This window comes from Hippocampus zosterae, chromosome 1 (assembly GCF_025434085.1).
Source record: "Hippocampus zosterae strain Florida chromosome 1, ASM2543408v3, whole genome shotgun sequence".
Taxonomy (NCBI): Eukaryota; Metazoa; Chordata; class Actinopteri; order Syngnathiformes; family Syngnathidae; genus Hippocampus; species Hippocampus zosterae.
This window is the reverse complement of record NC_067451.1, coordinates 19710191-19732903: the sequence shown is the minus strand read 5'-3', so window position 1 is coordinate 19732903 and position 22713 is coordinate 19710191. Positions and strand designations below refer to the sequence as shown.

At 42.2% G+C, this 22713-nt stretch overlaps 1 protein-coding gene across 3 annotated transcripts; it reads left to right on the top strand.

Moving 5' to 3' along the window:
• Positions 1-810: 810 nt before the first annotated feature.
• Positions 811-17769, top strand: ssrp1a (structure specific recognition protein 1a). Of its 3 annotated transcripts, none has more exons than XM_052069240.1 (18): positions 811-947; positions 1495-1568; positions 6617-6802; positions 9665-9770; positions 10113-10306; positions 10389-10489; positions 10625-10754; positions 10911-11014; positions 11864-11992; positions 12089-12310; positions 12676-12748; positions 13419-13551; positions 14531-14576; positions 14660-14792; positions 14881-15048; positions 16411-16508; positions 16585-16768; positions 17319-17769. In XM_052069240.1, exons 2-18 carry the CDS (start codon positions 1515-1517, stop codon positions 17388-17390), a joined length of 2133 nt encoding a protein of 710 aa, XP_051925200.1. In that variant the 5' UTR covers positions 811-947; positions 1495-1514; the 3' UTR covers positions 17391-17769. The 3 variants fall into 3 exon arrangements, with proteins under 3 accessions (XP_051925200.1, XP_051925199.1, XP_051925201.1); XM_052069239.1 differs by lacking the exon at positions 811-947 and adding an exon at positions 1113-1355; XM_052069241.1 differs by lacking the exon at positions 811-947 and adding an exon at positions 1113-1357 and having other exon boundaries at positions 16585-16780; positions 17337-17769.
• Positions 17770-22713: the final 4944 nt, after the last annotated feature.

Here is a 22713-nt window from a genome sequence, read left to right as displayed (position 1 = left end):
ATATATTCCCAAAGTGTGCTCTAACGCTGGCCGGTTTGCATTACAAAGATGAACAAATTATGTGCACTGATTATAATCACGCTGGAAACAAGCCAGCCCACACACAGACCTCCTAAAAAAACGCAGCGTACTTAATGTGTCAGAGTTATACAAATATGAGAAAGGAAATAACTTGTGCGTGTTTTTGGCACAACATGAAATTAAAATGTTTTTTTAATAAACAAGGGCTGCACGGAAGTTGTTGCATGTGTCAAATCTTCTCTGGTTTTCCTCTCGTTTCCGTTTCTATTTAATGTCTGATTTCACTACAAACCCGTGGTGTTTGAAGTTCATTACTCTATTCCTTTTGTGAATAACAAATATCAGCATTCTATTTAAAGTACAATCTCTAATTAAAATATGTTTTAGTTGATCACCCAAGTTATAATTTAGGCTTGAATTTGGACATTTCGTTGCATGCCCCAATTGACTTTTTTCCTCCATCACCATTCGAACTTCGTGATTTGCTTCTTTTTTAAAATGTGAGGGGTTTTTTTTAGAAAAAAAGTGGAAGTCTTCAAAGAGAACGTGGCAATGATCTGGTTACATTCGATGAATTTAACGACATCTAGTGGGAAAGAATCTTCACTACATCATTAGACCATAAGATGTCAAAATACAAACCTTTAAAATGTATATTTTGCGTGAACAAATCGTTGGTTAAATATGAGATTTACTATAAAATATGTTTTTCGATTGGAATTTAATAAAAATATTGATAGATTTCACAGTGCAGTTGATCGTACTACCGGAAGTAATACCGAACTGCAAGAGCTTCCTGTGACGTGGGTTAGCGCCTGACGCTACACGCGGGAAAACAGGCAGACCTCCTCATCAGATTGACAGCAAGACTTTGAAATTTTCATTCTACGTGTTAATGGTGAACAATAGGCAAAGCTTTAATATCTGTAAGTAACACGAAGCGTGTGTCTATCCCGAGTCCGTTTTAAATTCATCAACTCCACTTTGTTTCCTTAGACCGGCCTTGCTTGCTTTGCGCGCTCGATGTAAAGCGTTTGGTGTCTAAATGAGGCGGTGCTCGTTTTCTTTTCACCCACATACGGGCTGCAGGCTTTGAGATTGCAACACAATACATCCGCCTAAAACAAGCGCACCTCGTGGAATTCAAGTTAGCTTAGCTATTAATGTCGCAGCGATATGTTTAATGAGCGTTGCATACTTTATTAAATGAAACGCTACATGTTGCTCGGAAACAGTGCTAACGTGAAACTAGTCCGAGAGTAAGAGCGGCCAAAATTTGGAAGAAACGAGGGTACTTGAGGAAAAGTGCAAGCTTACGGAATCATTATTCCCGAGTGTGTGTGGACAATAAGCTACCTCCCTCTTTACAATTGCCTCCTCTTTTCGTATTTACCGAACGACATTTACTGTGAACATGTCTAAAAACCCACGTCGTTTTGTGTATTTATTTTTATTCCGTTTGTGTGTCTGCAGAGCATCAGCCTATTGCCGAGATGGGAGACACACTGGAGTTCAACGAGATTTACCAGGAAGTCAAAGGCTCCTGGGTAAGTACCGTAGTAAAAAGTCTCCTTATCGACGAATGGACACATATTTTGTGCGACAAAAAAAAAACAAATCCGGACCCGATTTGAAGTATGAAAAATGCTATCGCAGGTAAGACGATATGATCGTTAATGTGATGTTATCCTCTTTGAATGGATTAATACATTGGTTGCAAAGTATTTGTTTCCAAGGGGTGTAGTCTCCTGCATATCCACGGATTCACCAATTTGCATCTTTTTATTTGCTAGTTATTTCCTGAAAAACTCATAAATTAGCATTTTGTGTTCTTTTTTACACTTTCTGCCCCAAAGAAGTGTCTAATATAATAGTAGTACATTGGTGTCAGTGAACTATATTTAAGTGATGCATCTCGACAAGATTTACTTGTCGAGGAGGAGCAACATTGAGGCTGGGTTGTTTGCGGAAGTTGTTACGGGAGTCCAAGCCGTACTTACTCATGAACTTTTAATGAATCATCCTCTCTGTAATTCCTTCCAAAATAGGCGTACCGTTGTTTTGTGCGCCTCCTACTCAAATTTGAACAGAAAATAATGTGAGTTACACCACACATATATGTAAAACAACCAAATAGATGTGCCTTAGTGAAGTCAGCTTCACTTGATGCAAAATGCCATTGACCAGCTAATAAATAGCAGTGTAATACCCCTTGAAACAACAAAAGATTCATAGTGGAGCAACACTTTTCCGCAGATCATTAATAATACTTGCAGTCATATATCTTATTTCCCCTCTGCAAAGAACAACAAATTTTACCGTCGCCTACTGAGGAGTGACTGTCTTCCTGTAGTATATTCTATATTATACTGTCCCCAGGTTGCCGATGCATGACCAATGTCCACGGAATTAAAGGGAGAAATGTGGTTCAAAACTAGGGCCCGACCGATTAATCGGCCAACCCATCTCAATATGTAAAACAAATGTCGAGTATAATAGCATACATTGAGCTGTGGCATTGTGTGCACTTGCGCGCATTTGATCACGTTCATTTGTGCATTCACGTGTCACAAGTGCTACATGTTCCAGAAAAGAGACACAGAATTACTTGTTTAAAGAAAGGGAAACTAAACACTTCATTTCAAAAGCAACATTGAATGACAGCAACAATGTTGTTGTCCCACAATTCCCGCCAACTGCCGGACCATCGAGAAGCACACAGCAACTCATGAATTTTGCTGCCTTTTTCGTGCCGATGACAGCAGCTTGCTGCACCGTGCGGCGTTCACTTCCCTTCACTTTTAATAGGGTGTTGGGCTCAAAGGTCAACACTCTGCGCTCCCCAACTGGGGGAGACCCATGCTTGATCCCAGAGTTGGGTGGAAGCCACGTAAAAAGAATGTTTTATTTTTGTGGCTCCCTTTATATTAAACAGTCGAAACGCCACAGCTTTTGGAAGATTCATCATAGTTCATGATGCTGGCCACATCACCCCATATTTTATGTTGTTCACATTGCTTTGGATCGGTCAGGCTAAATGCCAATTTTTTGGTTGCTCTTTGTCTTTCATACAGATAGATATACACACACTCGACTCACTATGTAACATTGCATGAAGTTATGGGATTTTATTGTTATTATTATTACTGATGGCAGCAGCTGTACAGTTAGATCAATAAATGAGTATGGCTACACACAGACACATGCACGCACACAGACACGGCAACGAGAGGCAAGTCTGACGAAATTAAATTCATTAAATACTCAATGACATGTTTATTTAATGTTGGCACTCTACGTCTTATGTATACTCGTCTGCAGTATTTCCAATACAACTGAATGGTTTGCATGCTGCACACTTGGCACCTCCCACGAAAATCGCAGTTACGCAGATTGGACCGTTCATGAGACCACCCAGGGTGCACAATAAACTATTTCTTTACATTGCTGATGAATACAGACATAAACCTGAAACAGACCTGAACATTTGCCAAAACCAAAATATCGAACATAATAAAAGGCACATGCAGTATGTTAACTGCATTTTAGTTTGGCGGAAGAAAGAGCAGTGATGTAAAAATAATGTGCATTTATTGAATGGTTTAACTTTTTTAAAAATGTGATAAAGTTGTAAAAAAAAAGAAAAATTCAACATTAATTACTAAACGCCTCTTCCTTGGATGGAGGCACTTGACTGGCTTTCTGCTTCCATTTATCTGCAAACATCTATTATATGAGCTTATTGTATTTATAAAGTAAAATATTTTAAAATAATGCATGACCACAGAACGTACTACTGACACACACCCAAGGGGGTACTAGAAGACAGGACAGTAAAAATACCTCCACGTTATTGGCCCGTCAGCCAGCCACTATTTTATTTAATTTTTCCTTCTTTTTTTTTGTGGCCCTTTTTCAAGGTTTCTCATTTTTCCCCAGCTGTTTTTGGTGGGGCGGGGGGTTTGGTGCCAGTAGCCGCAACTATACTTACATGATAAACCAAGGCACACTTTGTGGGTCCTCGCATTCTTCGTGCAGGATGAATTGAAAAACTCAAGTGTGCCAGCGGAGGTTGAGCTCGTCTTTCATTTTCTGAATAGGGTGCCGGACTCTGGTTGGCATAGGCAATGCTGATGTGATGCGATTTTGTCAGGTTGGTTTTATTTAGCTCTACTTGAGCAACTCGGGGCAAAACCCGAACTGTCTCCTTCAACCAAACAGCACCCTGGTTTACCCCTACCCTCAGACAACTTAAATCAAAAGGCCGTCAACTTGAAAGATTATATAGAAAAACTGGACTCGCCATTCATAAAGAAATGTACACTACCCACTTTCTCCATTACAAGGACTCCATATCCAAAGCCAAATCAATCTCCTACTCTGGATTAATCAGTTCCAATGAAGGCAACCCCAGATCACTCTTTTCACTCATTTCTAAACTCACTAAACCTGCTGACACTCTTCCCTCACATCTCTATTCCACTGATTTTTGTAATACTCTGGCCTCATTTTTTACATCCAAAATCCAACTTATCCACCAGCAACTCACCCCTTCAGCTGCTCCTAACCCTCCTTCTCCATTCTCCCCGGTTCCTACCCACCTATTCTCTGCATTCACATCCCCATCTGTCCACCAAATCTCCATCTTAATCCAGAAGTCCAAATCCTCTACTTGTCAGCTTGACCCTCTCCCTACTGTTTTAGTCAAAGCTTCTATCCCGGCCCTCTCCCCTCTCATCACTAACATTATTCAAACTTCCCTCTCTACTGGCATTGTACCATCTCATCTCAAAACTGCTGCTGTCACTCCCATACTGAAGAAACCTGGCTCTGATCCCTGCGACTTGAACAACTTTCGTCCCATATCAAACCTTCCGTTCATCTCCAAACTTCTAGAGAAAACAGTAGCTGCTCAACTTCACACCCATCTTTCCTCCAATAAGCTATACGAACAATTTCAATCTGGCTTCCGTCCCCTCCATAGTACTGAAACTGCCCTCCTCAAAATATGCAATGACCTTCTTCTCTCTGCTGACTCCGGTTCACTCGCCATCCTCCTCCTGCTTGACCTCAGTGCAGCCTTTGACACCATCTCTCACTCCATCCTCCTCGACAGACTCTCCTCCATTGGCATCACCAGCATCCCCCTCTCCTGGTTCCGCTCCTATCTTTCTGACCGCACCCAGTTTATCCAGCTCAAACGTTTTAGATCTCACCCCTTTCCCCTCACTTCAGGTGTTCCTCAGGGTTCTGTCCTTGGCCCATTGCTATTTCTAATCTATCTTCTTCCCGTGGGTAATATCTTCAGGAAACATCACATTCATTTTCATTGCTACGCGGATGACACCCAGCTCTACATCTCTACCAAACCTAATACCGTACTTCCACCATCCTCCCTAACCAACTGCCTGCAGGAATTAAAATCTTGGTTCACCTCAAATTTCCTCAAACTGAATAGCAATAAAACTGAATTCCTCCTTATTGGCACTAAATCCAATCTAAACAAAATAAACAATTTCTCCATTACCTTCGAAAGCTCTTCCATCTCCCCCTCCCCTCAGGTCAAGAGTCTGGGTGTCATCCTTGATAGCACCCTCTCCTTCACCTCACATATCAACCACATCACTCGTTCTGCATATTATCATCTTCGAAACATCCACCGGCTCCGCTCTTCTCTCACTCCTCAGTCCACTGCTATACTTGTACACACCCTCGTCACCTCGCGACTCGATTACTGTAATTCCCTTCTGTTTGGTCTCCCTCAAAAAACCCTCCATAAGCTTCAGCTGGTCCAAAATTCAGCCGCCCGCATTATCACACTCACGCCATACATAAACCATATTACACCTGTCCTCCAACATCTCCACTGGCTTCCCATTTTACACCGCATTCAATATAAAATCCTGCTACTCACATTCAAATCCATTCATGACCTAGCCCCTCCATACCTATCTGACCTCATCCATATTCCTACGCCTGTCCGCTCTCTTCGTTCCTCCTCCTCTGTCCTCCTCTCTGTCCCCCCTGCTCGCCTCGTCACCATGGGAAATAGAGCCTTCAGTCGCTCTGCTCCCCAGCTATGGAACTCACTCCCCGCTGACCTTTGTAATACAGCCTCATTAACACATTTCAAATCCCGCCTCAAAACACATCTGTTTCGACAAGCCTATTCACTCAGACCATAAAGCCATTGTTTTATTTATTTATTTTGTTGTATTTTTTCTTATCTTATTTGATGTAGTTTTTTAACATTGTACTCGTGATTTTAACTGCTTGTTGTAAGGTGTCCTTGAGTTTCTAGAAAGGCGCCCACAAATAAAATGTATTATTATTATTATTATTATAAAACAGATACTGTATGTGTGTGATTGCCCGCAGGCTCGAAGGCAAGCGCATCCCATCCCCATACTCCTCCCCGTGGCGTGCTGCCATTTTATGCCACAACACGCCATCTGCATTGACTCTGTATGGGATCACGTCATGCGAATAGTTAAATATGTGTCTGGTGTAAACCTAGCATGAGATCTCCAAAAGAGTTGAACATTAGCTTTCGTAATTTTTCAAAAGACCCCTGTGCCTTATTTTTTCTCTGCAGAATGATGGCCGGCTGCGCTTCAGCAAGCAGAATGTGGTGTACAAAAGCAGCAAGACCGGAAAGGTGGACAACATCCCGGCAGGTGAACTTAGCCTGGCTCAATGGCGACGTGTGTGTTTAGGTCACGGAATCAAGTTGAGCACCAGCACGGGACACATCTACAAATACGACGGCTTCAGGGATACGGTGAGTGTCCAATTGCATTTGCGAATCAGTTCCATAGGCCCTACAGCTACATTTAGAGGAGTGGTCTGACAGCTGTATGCTTGGCATCGCTTCCTCTCTTGGGAAACCCATAGTGAAATGTTTCCATGAAATAAATGTGACCTTACTTGAGCAACAGCTCCAAGCGTGCTTGTCTAGTGCTGTATTAATGAAAGTGGGATGTAACACAAGCGAGGGGGATTCTTAAAAATTACTTATGTTGCCATTTGGTTGAGGGATTTTTTCCGTTAAGATCTCGGTCAATATCCTTCTGTTAATTTAATACTTATCCTGTTGGGGGGGGGGGGGGGGGGTCCTGGTGAACCTTTCATTTACAGGTCTGGCACATACTGTACAAACAAACAGACAGAAAGGCTGACATTTTAGACTGAATGGGCAACATACGGGAGAGTCGTACCTTGACTTGAGAGTGGAATTCATTTCGTTACCAAGTCCATTGAAATGCCCCATTAATCCATTACAGCCCCAATATAACGGCACCATTTTTTGTTACATTTTTACTGAAGAAAATACTGCATTATAAATTGTGAATACAAAAACTATTAATTGTTTTTTTTTTTTAAATGGTTTAATAAGGTTAATTAAGCTTAAAGTTCGGCTCACATCATAATATAGTTGTAAAGGGGGGTGGCCAAGTGAGTAATGTCAGGAGCCTGGACTCACTCGTGTTGGCTGTTTACCTCGCAGTTAATTCGGTGTTTGCATCTTCTCCATTCTCTGTGCTTTCGTTTTGTGTTTTGTGTGTGTTTTACTATTTGTTTCATTTCATAAACAGGTGAAAGTGTATTGGCAACTGTTGGGGTTTTTCCCCCGTTCCCTCGAGCGGCGGCATATCTGAAGCTTCCCCGTAACTGGGGTTGCATAATATACCAATACTAAATGACCGCAAAACCTCGCCTCATTAAAAAAAAAAAAAAGGATATAGGACTTCATACAGTCGCTTTAGTGTCCTTATGTTATCTGAGTAATCTCTCGAACATGTGAATATGTTTTGATGGTATGATGTCATATTCATATTTGGAAACGTCACAGTACATCCACATGAATATTGCCCTGGAGCTGGATTTAAACACACACACACAAAAAATCAATTGAATTGAAATCGCAGTATCTGTCAGAAAAAATCACAATGTAATCTTTTCCTGCAATCGTTCAGCCCAAATAGCGAGTATTTTTACTTGCACACCAGTACTTCTGTGCGGTTCAGCAGTTAGCGAATAGTCCCCAAAAAAAACTAAGGGTTCAAGCTTTCAGCTGTTTATCAGTCAGCTGTGGAAAATGTGCATTATTTGTACGTTGAAAGTGAGCACGCCCCACACAAGAACATTTTGACATGTTTCAACTTGGCTTTTTCTGTGGTATCATTTCTGTATCGGTGTATGAAAGTCATTTTGGTGTCGAGACTGACAACACAAGTCAGAAGTGAAATTTTGGCTTGGAACACAAAGTAAAAAATCGAACAAGCAACAGCTCAAAACCGGAAAAAAACCTTAAGCAAGAGAAGAATATCTCCTAGCTGAGATTGCAATCTAGAATTCTGTTTTTGAGGCGGCGGCGCTAACCAAAGCGCCACTGTGCTGCCACCATGTGAATGAGTTGTTGAAAGGTCTGCTTGTGTGTGTGTGTCAGGCCCTAATGGGATTAATGAAGGAAAGCGGCGCTCGCACATGTGCTGCATAAACAGCGTAATCATGGGCTCGTGTAAGTCGGTGTTTATATCGGTTCACTGAAACAATTTGGCAGAGACTGCTGTGGAGGGGAATTTTTTTTTTTGTTTTTATCTCCCTGTGTGTTTTTCTTTTCCCTCTCCCTTGCTGCCGTGCGTGCACAGAGATTGTCAGGATGCCAGGGAATGAGTGGAAAAAAGGCTCCGGTATAACCTGAGGTGGCGTGAGCAGCGTCTCCTGGGGTTAATCAGACCACTTTTCAGAGATAAATCCTCACGTCTGAGCACCGGCGTGTGATGTCATTGTTTAGTATCCCTCAGCCAGTGTCAGTAATTGGTCGATGCCTGCTAGCTTGGCCTCTGGCTGTGTACACTCTGATATGTCGTAACCTTAGCGCAATGTTGAACGTGTGCCTGGGAGCAGCCCCCTTCTGGACCAAGCTCGCCTGTGAACAGTCGAGTAAATATAACTGTTTTGAACATTTACACACAGTCTCTCTTTTTGAATCCCACGAGTGCAGTACTATGTTCGCATTCAGAAATGTAAAGTGTCAGTGCGGTTACGCTCTGGTTTCATTCATTTGAATGCTCCAAAAACTTGGTTTCCCCGTTCTTGCACCAAACTGAAATCATTGGATGGGAGCTTGGAGCATCACATTGCGCGGTCGTTGCTGCGTATCCAGTCAGGAGGAGGCGAGGGGCCTGGTTATGTCGTACCTTACACACACACACACACACACACACACACACACACACACACACACACACACACACACACAGTGATTGCAGGGGTTGTAATGAGAAAGCGGACAAGCACATATCCAGGTGTGTAAACTCTTTCCCACAGTCTCATTATCTTCTTTCGTGCCTGCCACAATCACTTCCACATGTGATGAGGACAGTGCCTGGATGTGTGCATTATTAAGCCGCGTAGGAGGACAAAGTAGTTAGATGGATTGATTATGCTCACCCTCCTGTGGACCTGGAAGGCCTGAATGATAGGCATGGTTTCAACAGCGTCAGTTTAATTAGTCCCTCCAGCCCATGTTCCACTTTTTTCTAGTGGGTGAGCAAATGCTTTGCTAAGCTTTGACCCATGCATCACTGCAGGACATTTCTAACTACAGATTATTCATTTGTTTGTCTCCCTGCATCAGGACTTTGAGAAGATCTCCGACTTCTTCAAAGCAAACTACAGCATGGAGCTAACGGAGAAGGACATGTGTGTGAAGGGTTGGAACTGGGGAACAGCCAAGTTTTCTGGTAAAAACACAACATGACAATTGGCAGTCATTCTGGATTTGCAGTTGTTTTAGTGCACAGAACACGCGGCACAGTTTGAATCGAATCGTGTTCAATTTGCATATGTATGCACACTTAAATGTCATTTTCTCTAGGAAATTAGTTACGTAGTTAACTCATTCACTCCCAAAGATGTTTTTAAACGTCTTTTCAGACTTGGTCCAGAATTGGTTGGTACTGAATGAGTTGGCAACAAATTTGTACTTTGCTTTTGGCGCACTGAGTAGGGGCAGCCCAAGATAAAAAAACAAACACATCTATATTTTTTCCTTTATTGATGCATAAATTGTTCTTCCACTACAGGGCCGCTGTTATCATTCGACGTGAATGACATTACAGCCTTTGAGGTCCCGCTCTCCAATGTGTCGCAGTGCGCCACAGGCAAGAATGAAGTGACACTGGAGTTCCATCAGAACGACGACGCCGAGGTCTCGCTCATGGAGGTCCGCTTCTACGTCCCGCCAGGCCAGGCGGATGAACGGCAAGACCCTGTGGAGGTGGGAGGACTTTTCCTCCATCGCATTCTCTGTGAAGCCATTTAGCAACTGTGCTGAAATCTCCTGTCGGCCTCCTGTTCAGGCCTTCGCCCAGAATGTGTTGTCAAAGGCGGATGTGATCCAGGCCACGGGAGATGCTGTGTGTATTTTCAAAGAACTACAGTGTCTCACGCCCAGAGGAAGGTAAAATAGCTACAAGCCTCAAATGCCATTCAGAGCAAGGGTGGGCAAAGTAAAGGCCCATGTTGTTCTTTCATCTACAAATGACTCCTAGCGCTCAATTTAAAAAATCAAATGTTGCCCTTCTGTGTCTGCCAGATATGACATCCGCATCTACCCAACCTTCCTTCACCTCCATGGTAAGACGTTTGACTACAAGATTCCCTATACCACTGTCCTTCGTCTATTCCTGCTGCCACACAAGGACCAAAGACAGATGTTTTTTGTCGTAAGTCTGCATTTTGCTATCGAGTGCTTTTCAACCTAATTAAGCTCCCCCCGCCCGAAATATAGGGTGGGGTGAGATTTTGCCTACCTTATACTGTATATTCTTACAAGGCTTTTCTTTGTGACCATCACATATGCTTCTTGTCTTTTGGTATAGATCAGTCTGGATCCTCCTATCAAGCAGGGCCAGACACGTTACCACTTCCTGATTCTGCTGTTCTCCAAAGAGGAGAACATCAGCCTCTCCCTCAACATGAGCGAGTGAGTTTGTGCTGCAATTACACTCGACAGACACTTCATGATACACGCGAATTAGGTCATAACACTACAAATATCATAAATGGTGAATGATTTACACTGCAGGCCCAAGTTTTATTCCAGTCAATTTCTGTTTCCATTTTAAGCGGCACATGTGATATGGGCTGTGACCAATACGGCTGCGTATGGAACGCAAAGCAACACACGTTCACGGATGCCCAAAGTGGACAAAAGTGTCAATACCAGGCAGTGACAACACAAAACTAAACAATAAAATATACTGTAAGTAATACAAAAGTGAATCAGAATCACCTTGATAGTCATTGCACAGTTTAAAAAAAAAATCAGCACAATGACATTTCCCTCACATTTCCGCTTTACAAATAACACCAATACTCGCATATCAATTTACCATGTACCCACCCATACATAATTTACCAATACATAACGAAACATTTATCAGTAAAAAATACCTTACTTTATCAGTGAAAAATAGTTAAAACCGCGATGTATCTCAAGTAACATAATCACAGCAAAGTGCGTAGTGCTCATGTGAACTGTTCTATATAGCGCTTTGTTACAGTTGCAGCTGTTGTGAACGCGCTTAATAAGTAGTGACGTATCGCATCCTATTGTATTATAAAGCCGTATAAAAAGAAATTGCACATTTTTGAGACTCAGGCTTTGGATTTTATTATATTAAATTGTGTCGTATTACAATAATATATTTTCTTGCGATACCCTTTTTGGCTCTCAGTACACACAGCTGTTTGAAAGAGGTTTTTTTTCCACTGGGGGCGTGGGGGAGCACAGTTCTCATGGTTGACAGTAATTTCCCCTGCTTGTCATCAGGGATGATGTGGAGCGCCGCTTTGAGGGCAAACTGAGTAAAAACATGTCGGGGTCTCTCTACGAGCTGGTCAGCAGGGTGATGAAGGCCCTGGTCAACAGAAAGATCACTGTGCCTGGAAACTTTCAGGGGTTCGCACCAAAACACACCCTTCCTATAGTCACATTTTTTGTTTTTTAATACTGAATAAAATACAGCTAATGTAACCTTTGCCACTTCCTTCTCAGCCACTCTGGTGCTCAGTGCATCACTTGCTCCTATAAGGCAACCTCGGGCCTCCTCTATCCCCTGGAGAGGGGCTTCATCTACGTCCACAAACCCCCCGTGCACCTGCGCTTCGAGGAGATCTCCTGCGTCAACTTTGCCCGAGGCACCACCACCACTCGTTCCTTTGATTTTGAGATTGAGACCAAGCAGGGCAACCAGTACACCTTCAGCAACATTGAGAGGTGACTTCATGAGTTCTTGAAGTATTCCCAGTAGTCAAGAATAATCTACCCATACCAAAATAGACGCTTCTCACCCGAAGCTATGTATGCTGGGCTCTTGGTTGACATTTCAGGACAAACCAAAACCTTTCCACTACTGAAACACTCAACAGTTGGAGATGTGCATTGGAAAATGTGGGTAAATTCAAATTAAGCGCAAATGCCACAATGCATTTTCGGTCCATTCTTAAAAATAAAATTAAAAAATCACCTTCAAGCCATATATCCCTCACTTGCTGAGTACAAGAAATAAGAACCCCCAAACTCCTGATGTTGCCATGCGTCTTTCATTCTCCATCTTTACATTGGCTTATTCATTTCTTCAGGGAAGAGTACGACAAACTGTTTGACTTTGTCAACGCCAAGAAGCTCAACATCAAGAACAGAGGTTTCAAAGAGGTAACGCGGTCGCCCTCTGTGTCAAGACGCTTTTTTGTCAATCACGATCCATTTCACTTAATGACACTTGTCGCCCTCCCTTCTCCTTGTACTTGTGCGTGTGTGCTTGTCCCTGTATAGAAGAAGGTTCGTATGTTCGTCTCGTGGTTGGCGTGATTTGTGCTTGCATGGCGTGCCGACCGAAATCCAGCCCCACATTGTTGATTTACATTTTGGTTGGGTGTGACGCAAACATTGCTTTTGGATTGGGAAAAAATTGCTAACATTGGTATCAGGAGGGCTGCAGGCGTGTGGCACATATCTGTGTGTGTGTGTATGTCTGTTTGAATTTGTAATGTGCAGATTTGAGGCCTAGGGGGGCTTTTGATGTGCAATAACACAATACAACTGTGGTCGAAAGCAACACTTAACACCTGCAGTCTGACACATTACAGTTTTTATGCACAAACTTTGCTGGCCTGAAAAAGCACTCAGGACATTTTTGCTAAGGAGCGTAAATGTAATAGAACTGAACTTTTTTTTCCCTTTTTTCTTTTTTCCTTTTTTTTCATGCACATACCTCTTTTGACCTTTAACATTTGGGCCTGGGAGCATCTCCATGGGAGTGGTGGACTATGTAGGGAGTCTGGTTTTTTTGTAGGTGTTCTCTAACCAAGGACTCTGTTTCCAGGGCATGAAGGGCAAGATCGATGAGTACAGCGACTCTGACGAAGACAAGCACGATGCCTACTTGGAGCGTATGAAGGCCGAGGGCAAGATCAGAGAGGAGGGTAACGACAGCGACGATTCTGACAGCGGCAGTGGTGAGTTGACGAGCACATGATGTTTTGAACAGGGCCGTCAAACTTGTTTTCATTGCAAGACACTTATTGAGGCCCTCGGGGCTCAACGGTGAAACAGAAATGTGTAGTCGCTTGGGGTCTAATTGTATGGCAGAAATCGCCGTTCCATACGGACCTTGGTTCACATTCAGTACAGTGAAGGACCAAAACACAAAGGAAACTGCTCATCGTTTCCATTTCATTATCTCACTCTCTTGTTTCAGTTGTATTTAATGTAAAAATTGCCTTTGAATGGAAAAGTGACATTTCATATTTGTTAAAATGTTGCAGTATTTTGCCCAGTTAAAATGTACATATTTTCGGCGGAAGTTGTGAAAGGATAACATATTTCACTTGTAGTAACTCAAATATTATAACTTAATCTTTATGTAAATAGAGACCTATTTAAGATAAGATAAGATATCCTTTATTCGTCCCACACTGGGGAAATTTACAGCCTCCAGCAGCAAGAATGTATGTAGAAAGAAGAAAGGAGAAAGAGAAAAAAAAACAAACATCTATCAATTAAATACAATATGAACACAATGGATAAATCACAGTACTATTTACAATTTTCCTTCACATAATTTAATTATTATTATCATTATGATTGTTATTTTTTATTCATTCATATTTATGTATTAATTACATTGAAATGAAACATCATCAGGTTCAACTGCTTTGGTTCCATCTGAAGAGCCCGTGAGGGATTGTTTAAAAGTTATTTTTTTACATATCATACGGAAGGTCACGACGTCTGCTAGCAAGAAGCTAAGATGCACTGTTTGTTCACAGGCTAGGTGTGTGACAGTTATTCTTGATGACTATTACGCATTATGTTTTGTTATGGAAACCTTCACAAGCACTCTTCACATGAAAAAAAACATTATTTGTATTTTGGGGGGCGGTGGGGTTACAATATTAAGTTGGACTTCGACTTTGTTGACCTTTTCTGCTTTAGATGAGTCTTTCAACCCTGGTGAGGAGGATGACGACATTGCAGAGGAGTAAGGAAAACCTCGACCCCTGTGCGAACACGCATCTCGCTGTTTTCACCACGCAAACATAATATTTTGCCTTCCACCGTCAGGTACGACAGCAAGGCGTCGGCCAGCGACAGCAGCGACGAAGGCGAGGGGAGTGAGGATGACAGTCCAAAGAAGCAAAAAGTCGAAAAGCCTAAAGTGGTGAAGGAGAAAAAGGAAAGGAAGCCACGCAAAGAGGTGAGAAGCAAGAATTTGGAATGCTGACAAATGTGTTCGCGCTAGCATTTAACAGCAGCAGTCACATACATTTTTCTAACCACCGCAGAAGAAGCAGAAAGACAAAGGTGGCCCCAAGCGGCCGATGAGTGCCTACATGCTATGGCTCAATTCCAGCCGTGAGAGAATCAAGTCGGAAAACCCTGGAATCTCTGTCACAGAGATCTCTAAGAAAGCCGGAGAAATGTGGAGGCAGCTGGGCAAAGATGAGAAAGAGGTAAGGAATTAGAAGGAAGGACCAAGGATACGTTGACTGCGCTACGATTTGGTTTGGTTGGTTTTGTTAAAACTAGATCATTTTCTGGCTCGAGAAAGAAAAGTCAAAGCTTAATTGCTCACAAAATGACCCCACCCAATATGAAGCAAGCTTAACAGGGAAAATAAAGTGTAACGTAGCAATAATCGCCAAGACATGTTAACCCAGGGGTGGGCAAACTACGGCCCGTGGGCCGGATCCGGCCCATTGGTCTTTTTAATCCGGCCGGCCCGCCGAAGATTGGTGCACAATTAAGGTTTGATTGCATTCATTTAGTTTGGACTTGTAATGACAGGTATTTCAACACCAGGTGGCGCAGTTACTTCAAGTTGCAGAGCACAAGGAGTGAGGGGAAGACGAAGAAAGAGGGAGAGAGTAATGACCATGGAAGGGAAAGTGATATGTATCTGATTAAACGAAGCGGGTAACAAAATACGAAACATTCAGGAGACACCTGGAGTCAGAAAGACTCAAATCTACGAGACTTTAAAAACAAGGAAGCGATTCTTACTCAGTCCGATTCTGGCAATTTCCATGCTCACAGTGAATTGCTTGTGACTCGAGTAAATGAGCATTTCCTAGAATGGTTTGATTGTTATCATGTTAAAAACTTTCCGCAAACTGGACCGCTAATAAGAGTCGGTCGGAGAGCAGTCAAATGTGTAGAGCGTGAACAACAGGGGGCTCAGTACACATCCTTGAGGAGAACCGGTGCTGAGTGTGATGGTGGAGGAGAATGTTACATTATTATTGGCATACAAAGACATTGTGCTATCTTCTTTATTTTCTATTTCTAACTTTTTGCCAGTCCCTCCACAATATTTTCTGCTTCTCATTTGCCCCCCACCCCCCGGGAAAATAATTGCCCACCCCTGTTTTAACCCATCAGTGTTAGCTAATGTACTGTAATGTGGACTACCAGTGCAAAGTAGTACCTAATGCAAAAGTCACCAATAGATGCCACTCACGCAGTCATTCGACATGCAGACAGTTAACAGTCAGACAACTCAACACCCCCTTTCAATGACGCCCATGTCACTCACCACTCACCTCCTGCTCCCCTTTAAAACCATCTGCGCTCAGAGTCAGACACTGAAGTAGAATGTGAGCATGTCTGCCACTCACATGCACCTCATTGCGTTTAATAATGCGAAACCAATTTTTATCCAATTAATCGATGGCACAATCGGTTGAATATTCTCGAAATATTCGATAGCTGCAGCCATATCCTGCTTAATTAAATTGACATCACATTATGTTGTGCTCTGCTCTGTTTTTGGGTGTCAGAACAGACCTCTTGTAAGAATGTTATCTGTTCTTCAGGAGTGGGATGCGAAGGCGGGAGAAGCCAAACGGCAATATGACATTGCAAAGAAGGAGTACAGGGAAAGCGGCGGAGGAGATTCTTCCATTTCCAAGAGGTAAGACTTATAACCTAGCATGGCAGTCAGGCTACTTTCTTGAACGTTTCCTAATATGACCCCTCTCTCCCTTCAGGGAGGCCAAGAAGTCTGCAGGCAAAAAGGACGACAAGAAGAGAAAGTCCTCCGCAGGAGACAAGGAGAGGGAGCGCAGTGGCGGCAACGAGAGCTTCAAGAGCAAAGAGTTCATCGAGACCAGCGAGAGCTCGTCCGACTCGGACCACAAGAGCAAGTCCAAAAAGAAGAGGAAGAAGAAGGAGGTGGATAGAAGCGTTGATGACGACACGTGTTATCTCATCCAATTAGTCTGTGGCTTTCTTTCACTTCGCGGAAGCATACCGGCAACCTCTGCGGTCAAAAACTAATTGTTGCATATCATCTTCATCGTCTCCGGTTCCAAATCGCTTTGGAGTAATGTTACTGTCCATGAAGCCAAAACAGAATCCGGTAAAGCAAACCTCAACTTGGCCTCGGATCATAAATTTAACTGCTTCGCCGCTCAGAGTACAGAGGTGCCTTGAATTTGAGTCTGAGTTTAATTCATTCAGTGACCGCACTCATATCTCCGATCTTTCTCCATTGAAATGAATAAAATAGCCCTTAATGCGTTCCCGTTCTTGTGCTGTGCCCACTTTACCCACGGGGGCAGTATGATGCAGGATTCCCGCCGTACATGTATAAACAATTATTGTCGCGCTGGCGCACACACTTTAAAAAAAAATTTATGATTATAAACCATTCTGATTCTGATTAGCTGCTTTGGTTTCATTGTTGCTCAAATGTCATTTGCTGCCTTTGTTTTTGAACCAGGAATCAGAAGAAGAGGAGGAGGAAGAGGAGGCTGCATCCACACCTGCGAGCTCAGAGGAAGAGTCTGATTAAACTCTACCTCTCTCTCACACACACACACACACACACACACACACACACACACACACAAAACCATTTCAGTTATTCGCTCAATGAATTGGCATTTACACTCTTCATGTTGACGTCTCACAACCAGACTGAAAACGGAGCTAATTCGCAAAGTTGTAAATTTGGCTCCAAGACTCAGCACGACGTGCCGACTCTTTAGTCTCCGAGATCTTTCCTCAAAGATGAGCATTTGCATTTTTGATGTTTTCTTTTTTTCCCCCTCCCTTTGTCCTTCCATGAGGATATCTGTTGTAGTTTTATAACACTTGATGGTGCGGTTCGTAGTTCATAGTTTCCATTGTCATATTTCCAGGCTTGAATAAAAATATTTTTTTTAATAAAAGATGTAATGTTCTTTAGCTGCACCAAAACATCCATCATCCATTTTCTGAGAATGAATTGAGTAGTTTTATGGTTGCCTGTAATTCAGTTCATAATCAATGACATACAGTACATGGCAGGAAATAACCGCTACGGCAATCTCTTTAATTGGCGAATCGGTCATCCACACCCGTGTCCTGTGATGCTAAATTGACCTCTTTCATATTGCATGGACCGTATTGCTTCATTGACGTGCACTTCCCTCTCGTTGCATCTGCCAACATTACAATGTAAACCTTGTCACTTGAAGTATTAAGTCAGTCTACGCTCAGTTTCACTCTGCCAGTTTTTTACGAAGAGAATATGGTGGCGGGGGGTGGGGGGGTTTTAATCTCCACAAGCTGAATAAGATGGGGAAAAAATTGAAACACCTCAATATGATGCCATTAGTCTGTACAGCAATGTAAAGTACAAAGCAATAATAAAAACAAAACAAGTAATTTTCTCATTGAATCTTCATGTGTGATCAGGTCATTTTGGAGGTGGCACGGTGAGTTAGTGGTTCGTGCATCTGCCTCGCAGTTCTGAGGTTTTGCGTTACCCATCTCCGCTTGTGCCTTCCTTTGTGGTGTTTGCATGTTTGCCCCGTCCGTGCTTGCCCGGTTTTCTCCGAGTAGTCCTGCTTCCTCCCACGCCTCCAAACATGCTTGTGTGTGATTGGCTGTTTGTCGATATGTGCCTTGTGGTTGACCGGTGACCAGCCCAAGATTTGCCTCTGCGCGATAGACTCCAGTCCAGCTGTGACCCCAATGAGGACAAGCACTTTAGAAAATGGATGGCTGGCGGTCATTTTGCATTCTTTCTGAAGTTAACACGAACCCATTTGGACTGTTCCAGCACTTTTGGTTTTCTCACCCTCCTTCCTTGTCTTCACTTTTTACAAACACAGCTCATAAATGTTAAACCACATTAAAGGAAGCGTCCGGGTAATTGATGTCTTGAGATGCCCTTGCCTCCATTACAAAATGGCTCTTGCTGTATCGTTCCTCCCCTTTGGAAAAATCCCGCGGGATTCCTTTGCACTATGGCGTCGGCGCATCAGGCCATATTAACCAGGCAGGCGGTTTGCGAGTGTGCTCTAACGGCGGGAAGTCTGCCAGCGCCACTGGCAGTGGTGGAAAGGTCTGGTTTCAAACGGGAGGCCGATGATCCACAAGTACACAGAGGTTTGTTAAAAGCCAGCTTAATTCAAGGTTCACGTGATTGGTTTTGAAGATGCAGACACTCTCCCGCGTGTGCGGTTGGCCTGCCGCCGTTCTGACTCCAATTTGTGTGATGAGTGGCTCTTCCGGCACATCCTGTTGGCTGATGTCTTGAGTGGCCTCCTCCCGTTCATCATCACTTTGGCTGCCTGTTGTCACATAATGACACTCACTTCCGTTGTCCTCCACTTTCAAAGCTCATTTCAGAAGAAAGACATGAAAAATTCCATGGGGAAAGCACATTGGTCTTGTGCAGTCTTTCCCAACCTCAATTGTGTCAAGACACAGTGGATATAAAAAGTCTTCATACCCCTATTCAAATGCTAGATTTTAGAGATGAAAACAAAATATTAATAATAATAACAATACATTTTATTTATAAGCGCCTTTCAAGACACCCAAGGACACTTTACAATAACAAAAAACACAAAACAATGCATGAATACTCAGAATTCTTCTCACCATTAATGACATCTACAAGACAGCAACATGAGTGGTTTTTATGAGATGAAGTAAAAACGATTTTTAAAATTATTGTTCATTTATCAATTAAATTAATTTGTTGATTCATCAAGGAATCTGATTTGAAAAAATGTTTTCATGTAAACTATATCCCTTTCCTCAAAAACAGGAAATTAGTGCAAATTGACAGTGTATAAAATGCACAAACAAAAATGAAATATGATTTAGATACCTGTTTGGTCCGGAACATTGTCAGAAAATATTCCAAAATATTAACAAGTGTTGGCCAAAGTTAATGCAATGTTTTTATTTATTTGGGGGATTCAACACAATGATTAGTCTCCTTTCATGGAGGACGACAGAAATGAAAATAATCCACATTTGCAAATATATTGCCAAATACAACATAATAGCTCCGTTTTATATGGCAGACTGTTATCTGATGTACTTTTTTTTTAGTAGTGGTGCAGTTAGAGACACTAACAGAGATTTTTGTTTGTTTGTTTGTTTTTCAAAAAGCTGCATACGCACACACACACACACACATCTCCTTCACTGCGCCCAGTTCCCCTGCGGGCAGCATCAAAGCGGCGGATTTTACTTTATACTTTAAATTGCTCCATGTACAGCACTTTGTATGCAGCGATGGCTGTTTGAAAGTGCTCTATAAATACTGTTGACTTGACTAAAAAGAAACAAAGAGTTTCAGGACAAAAACCATGATGTGGAAGAAAACAAGTCTGAGATGAACCACTACACATTTCAAGATGATTAATTTGTTTATCAACTATTTTTTGTGATTAAAAAAAGAAAGGAAAATACGGAAGAGGATTAGGGCCAATGAAGGGGGGGGGAACAAAATTGGCAAGATTCTCAATTTTATCTAAGAATTCTGAAGTGAGAATTCTCACCTTGTAGTCAGAATTCAGAGAATAAAGTCACACTTCTGAGATAAAAGTGAGAATCTTGCCAACCTTGTTTTTTTTCTTCATTGGCCCTAATCCTCTTCCGTATATCAGGGACCAATGCAAGGACAACAGCTTCTATGCCTTTCTGTGAGTCTTCCGGTCTCTATGTCTCACCTGCTAATGATATTCTGTGACACGAAAGCTCTGTGGCCATTTTCTGTTTAAAGCCTTAAAGCCTCACAATGGCGAGCTACGGTACTGTTGATGTTAGGTGTTGTCTAGGTGTGGTCACATCATGTCAAAATGCGAGAAATATTAAGAAGAGTTGGTTTTAAAAATAAGTGTAATTAAACTACAAAATCTACTGGTCCATTTGTTTTAATGAATACCAGGAATCCTGATATGTGTGTGGAAGGTTTATGCAGAAAAGCCAGGAAACCTGCTATACACACATCAGGATTCTTGTTGTGGCCCTAAAATTTCTATTAAAAAAAAATGTGGTTTGTTGGTGGTGGATTTTCATCAATTACACGAATCTACATTTGCAAGGGAGAGGGGCTATTTTCAGTAAATTATGTAAAATAAATCCAAAAACGATGTAACTGAATAAAATTCTACTTCTCTCCCCATTTTTTCTAAAAGTTGTTCTTTTTCAGCAATTTGAAAAAAAATATATTTTTCAACCCCCAAAAGTGCACTTTCTTTTTTGGGGAGGGGGGTCGCTTACCACATTTTTCTCATGCTATCACAACTTTTTTTTCTCTCTTAACCCAAAGTTGTTGTTTTTTTAAATCAAAACATATGATTTTATTCTTGTTGTATTACAAATACAGTCTCATACAGTGACATCATTCTTGAAACAAATATATCCTTTCTTGTGATATTGCATTAGTCATGCATTTCAAGTGATGTTGTTTCAAATTTTCAATTTGTTTTGCAATGATGACCGTAATTCTCCCAATTGTCAGACAGCAATTTCTTTCCATCACGTGCTTTGATCGATGTGGACTGAACTTGCACGAGGACAAGGGCTTGCCTCATTACCAACGAAAACACATGTCATTTGCATATGGGCTAAAAACAAATGTGTGCATCAATGTAATAAGTTTCACTGGGTCACTAAGAGGACGTCTAATGGTCTACCTTGGGGATCTCGGTCACCCTTCCTATCAGCACGAACGTGTTTGGTCACAGATCGCATTACAATGAACTGACCGCAAACATAATGGATCCATTTAAGCAATGGCACAGTCCAACTGAACACACACATACACATACGCTATATACACTGACTTGCGTCACATTATCTCGAGCATTAAAAATTCTGCTGGTGCTCATGAGTGGAATGAGAAGTGGCCATATCGAATGTCGCCGTTATTGCCAATTATGCTACACTTTGTAATGCAGCACAATGCATTTAGAACGAGGGCTAGCGAGGGCCTGTGCACTTGTACTTGGGCATGCTGAACTCTACTTGATGTGTTACAAGTGATGTTTAATGTTGATAATTGAAGTGTTTGGTTTTGTCATAATGATCCACTTAAAGAGGTTTTATGTTCCAGGAAACTCTTCTCAATACTAAGATGGACCAACAGGAATTGATTTTTTATTTCATTCTGTGGATTGCAACTCAAGGGCATTTGTAACCCATTTTTGGAAGTGCTCATTTGAATTTGAGGGGTACTCATACTTGTGTGTGTGTGTGTGTGTATATATATATATATATATATATATATATATATATATATATATATATATATATATATATATATATATAAAAATCCTCATCTCACCCCTCGGGTGGTGTCCGTCCCTCATTCAGCTCGGGTCCTCTACCAGAGGCCAGGAAGCTTGAGGGCTCTGCGCAGTATCCTTGCTGTTCCCAGCACTGCACATTTCTGGACTGAGATGTCCGATGTTGTTCCCGGGATCTGTTGCAACCACTCATCTAGTTTGCGGGTCACTGCCCCGAGTGCGCCGACCACCACAGGCACGACTGTCACCTTTACCTTCCAGGCTCTCTCCAGCTCCTCTCTGAGCCCTTGGTATTTCTCGAGTTTCTCATGTTCCTTCTTCCTGATGTTTCCATCACTTGGGACCGCTACATCCACTACAACGGCTTTCCTCTGCCCTTTATCTATGATCACGATATCTGGTTGGTTCGCCATTACCATCTTGTCAGTCTGGATCTGGAAGTCCCACAGGATCTTCGCTCTGTCATTTTCCACCACCTTCGGAGGTGTTTCCCATTTTGACCTTGGGGTTTCCAGTCCATACTCCGCACAGATGTTTCGGTAGACTATGCCAGCCACCTGGTTATGGCGTTCCATGTAG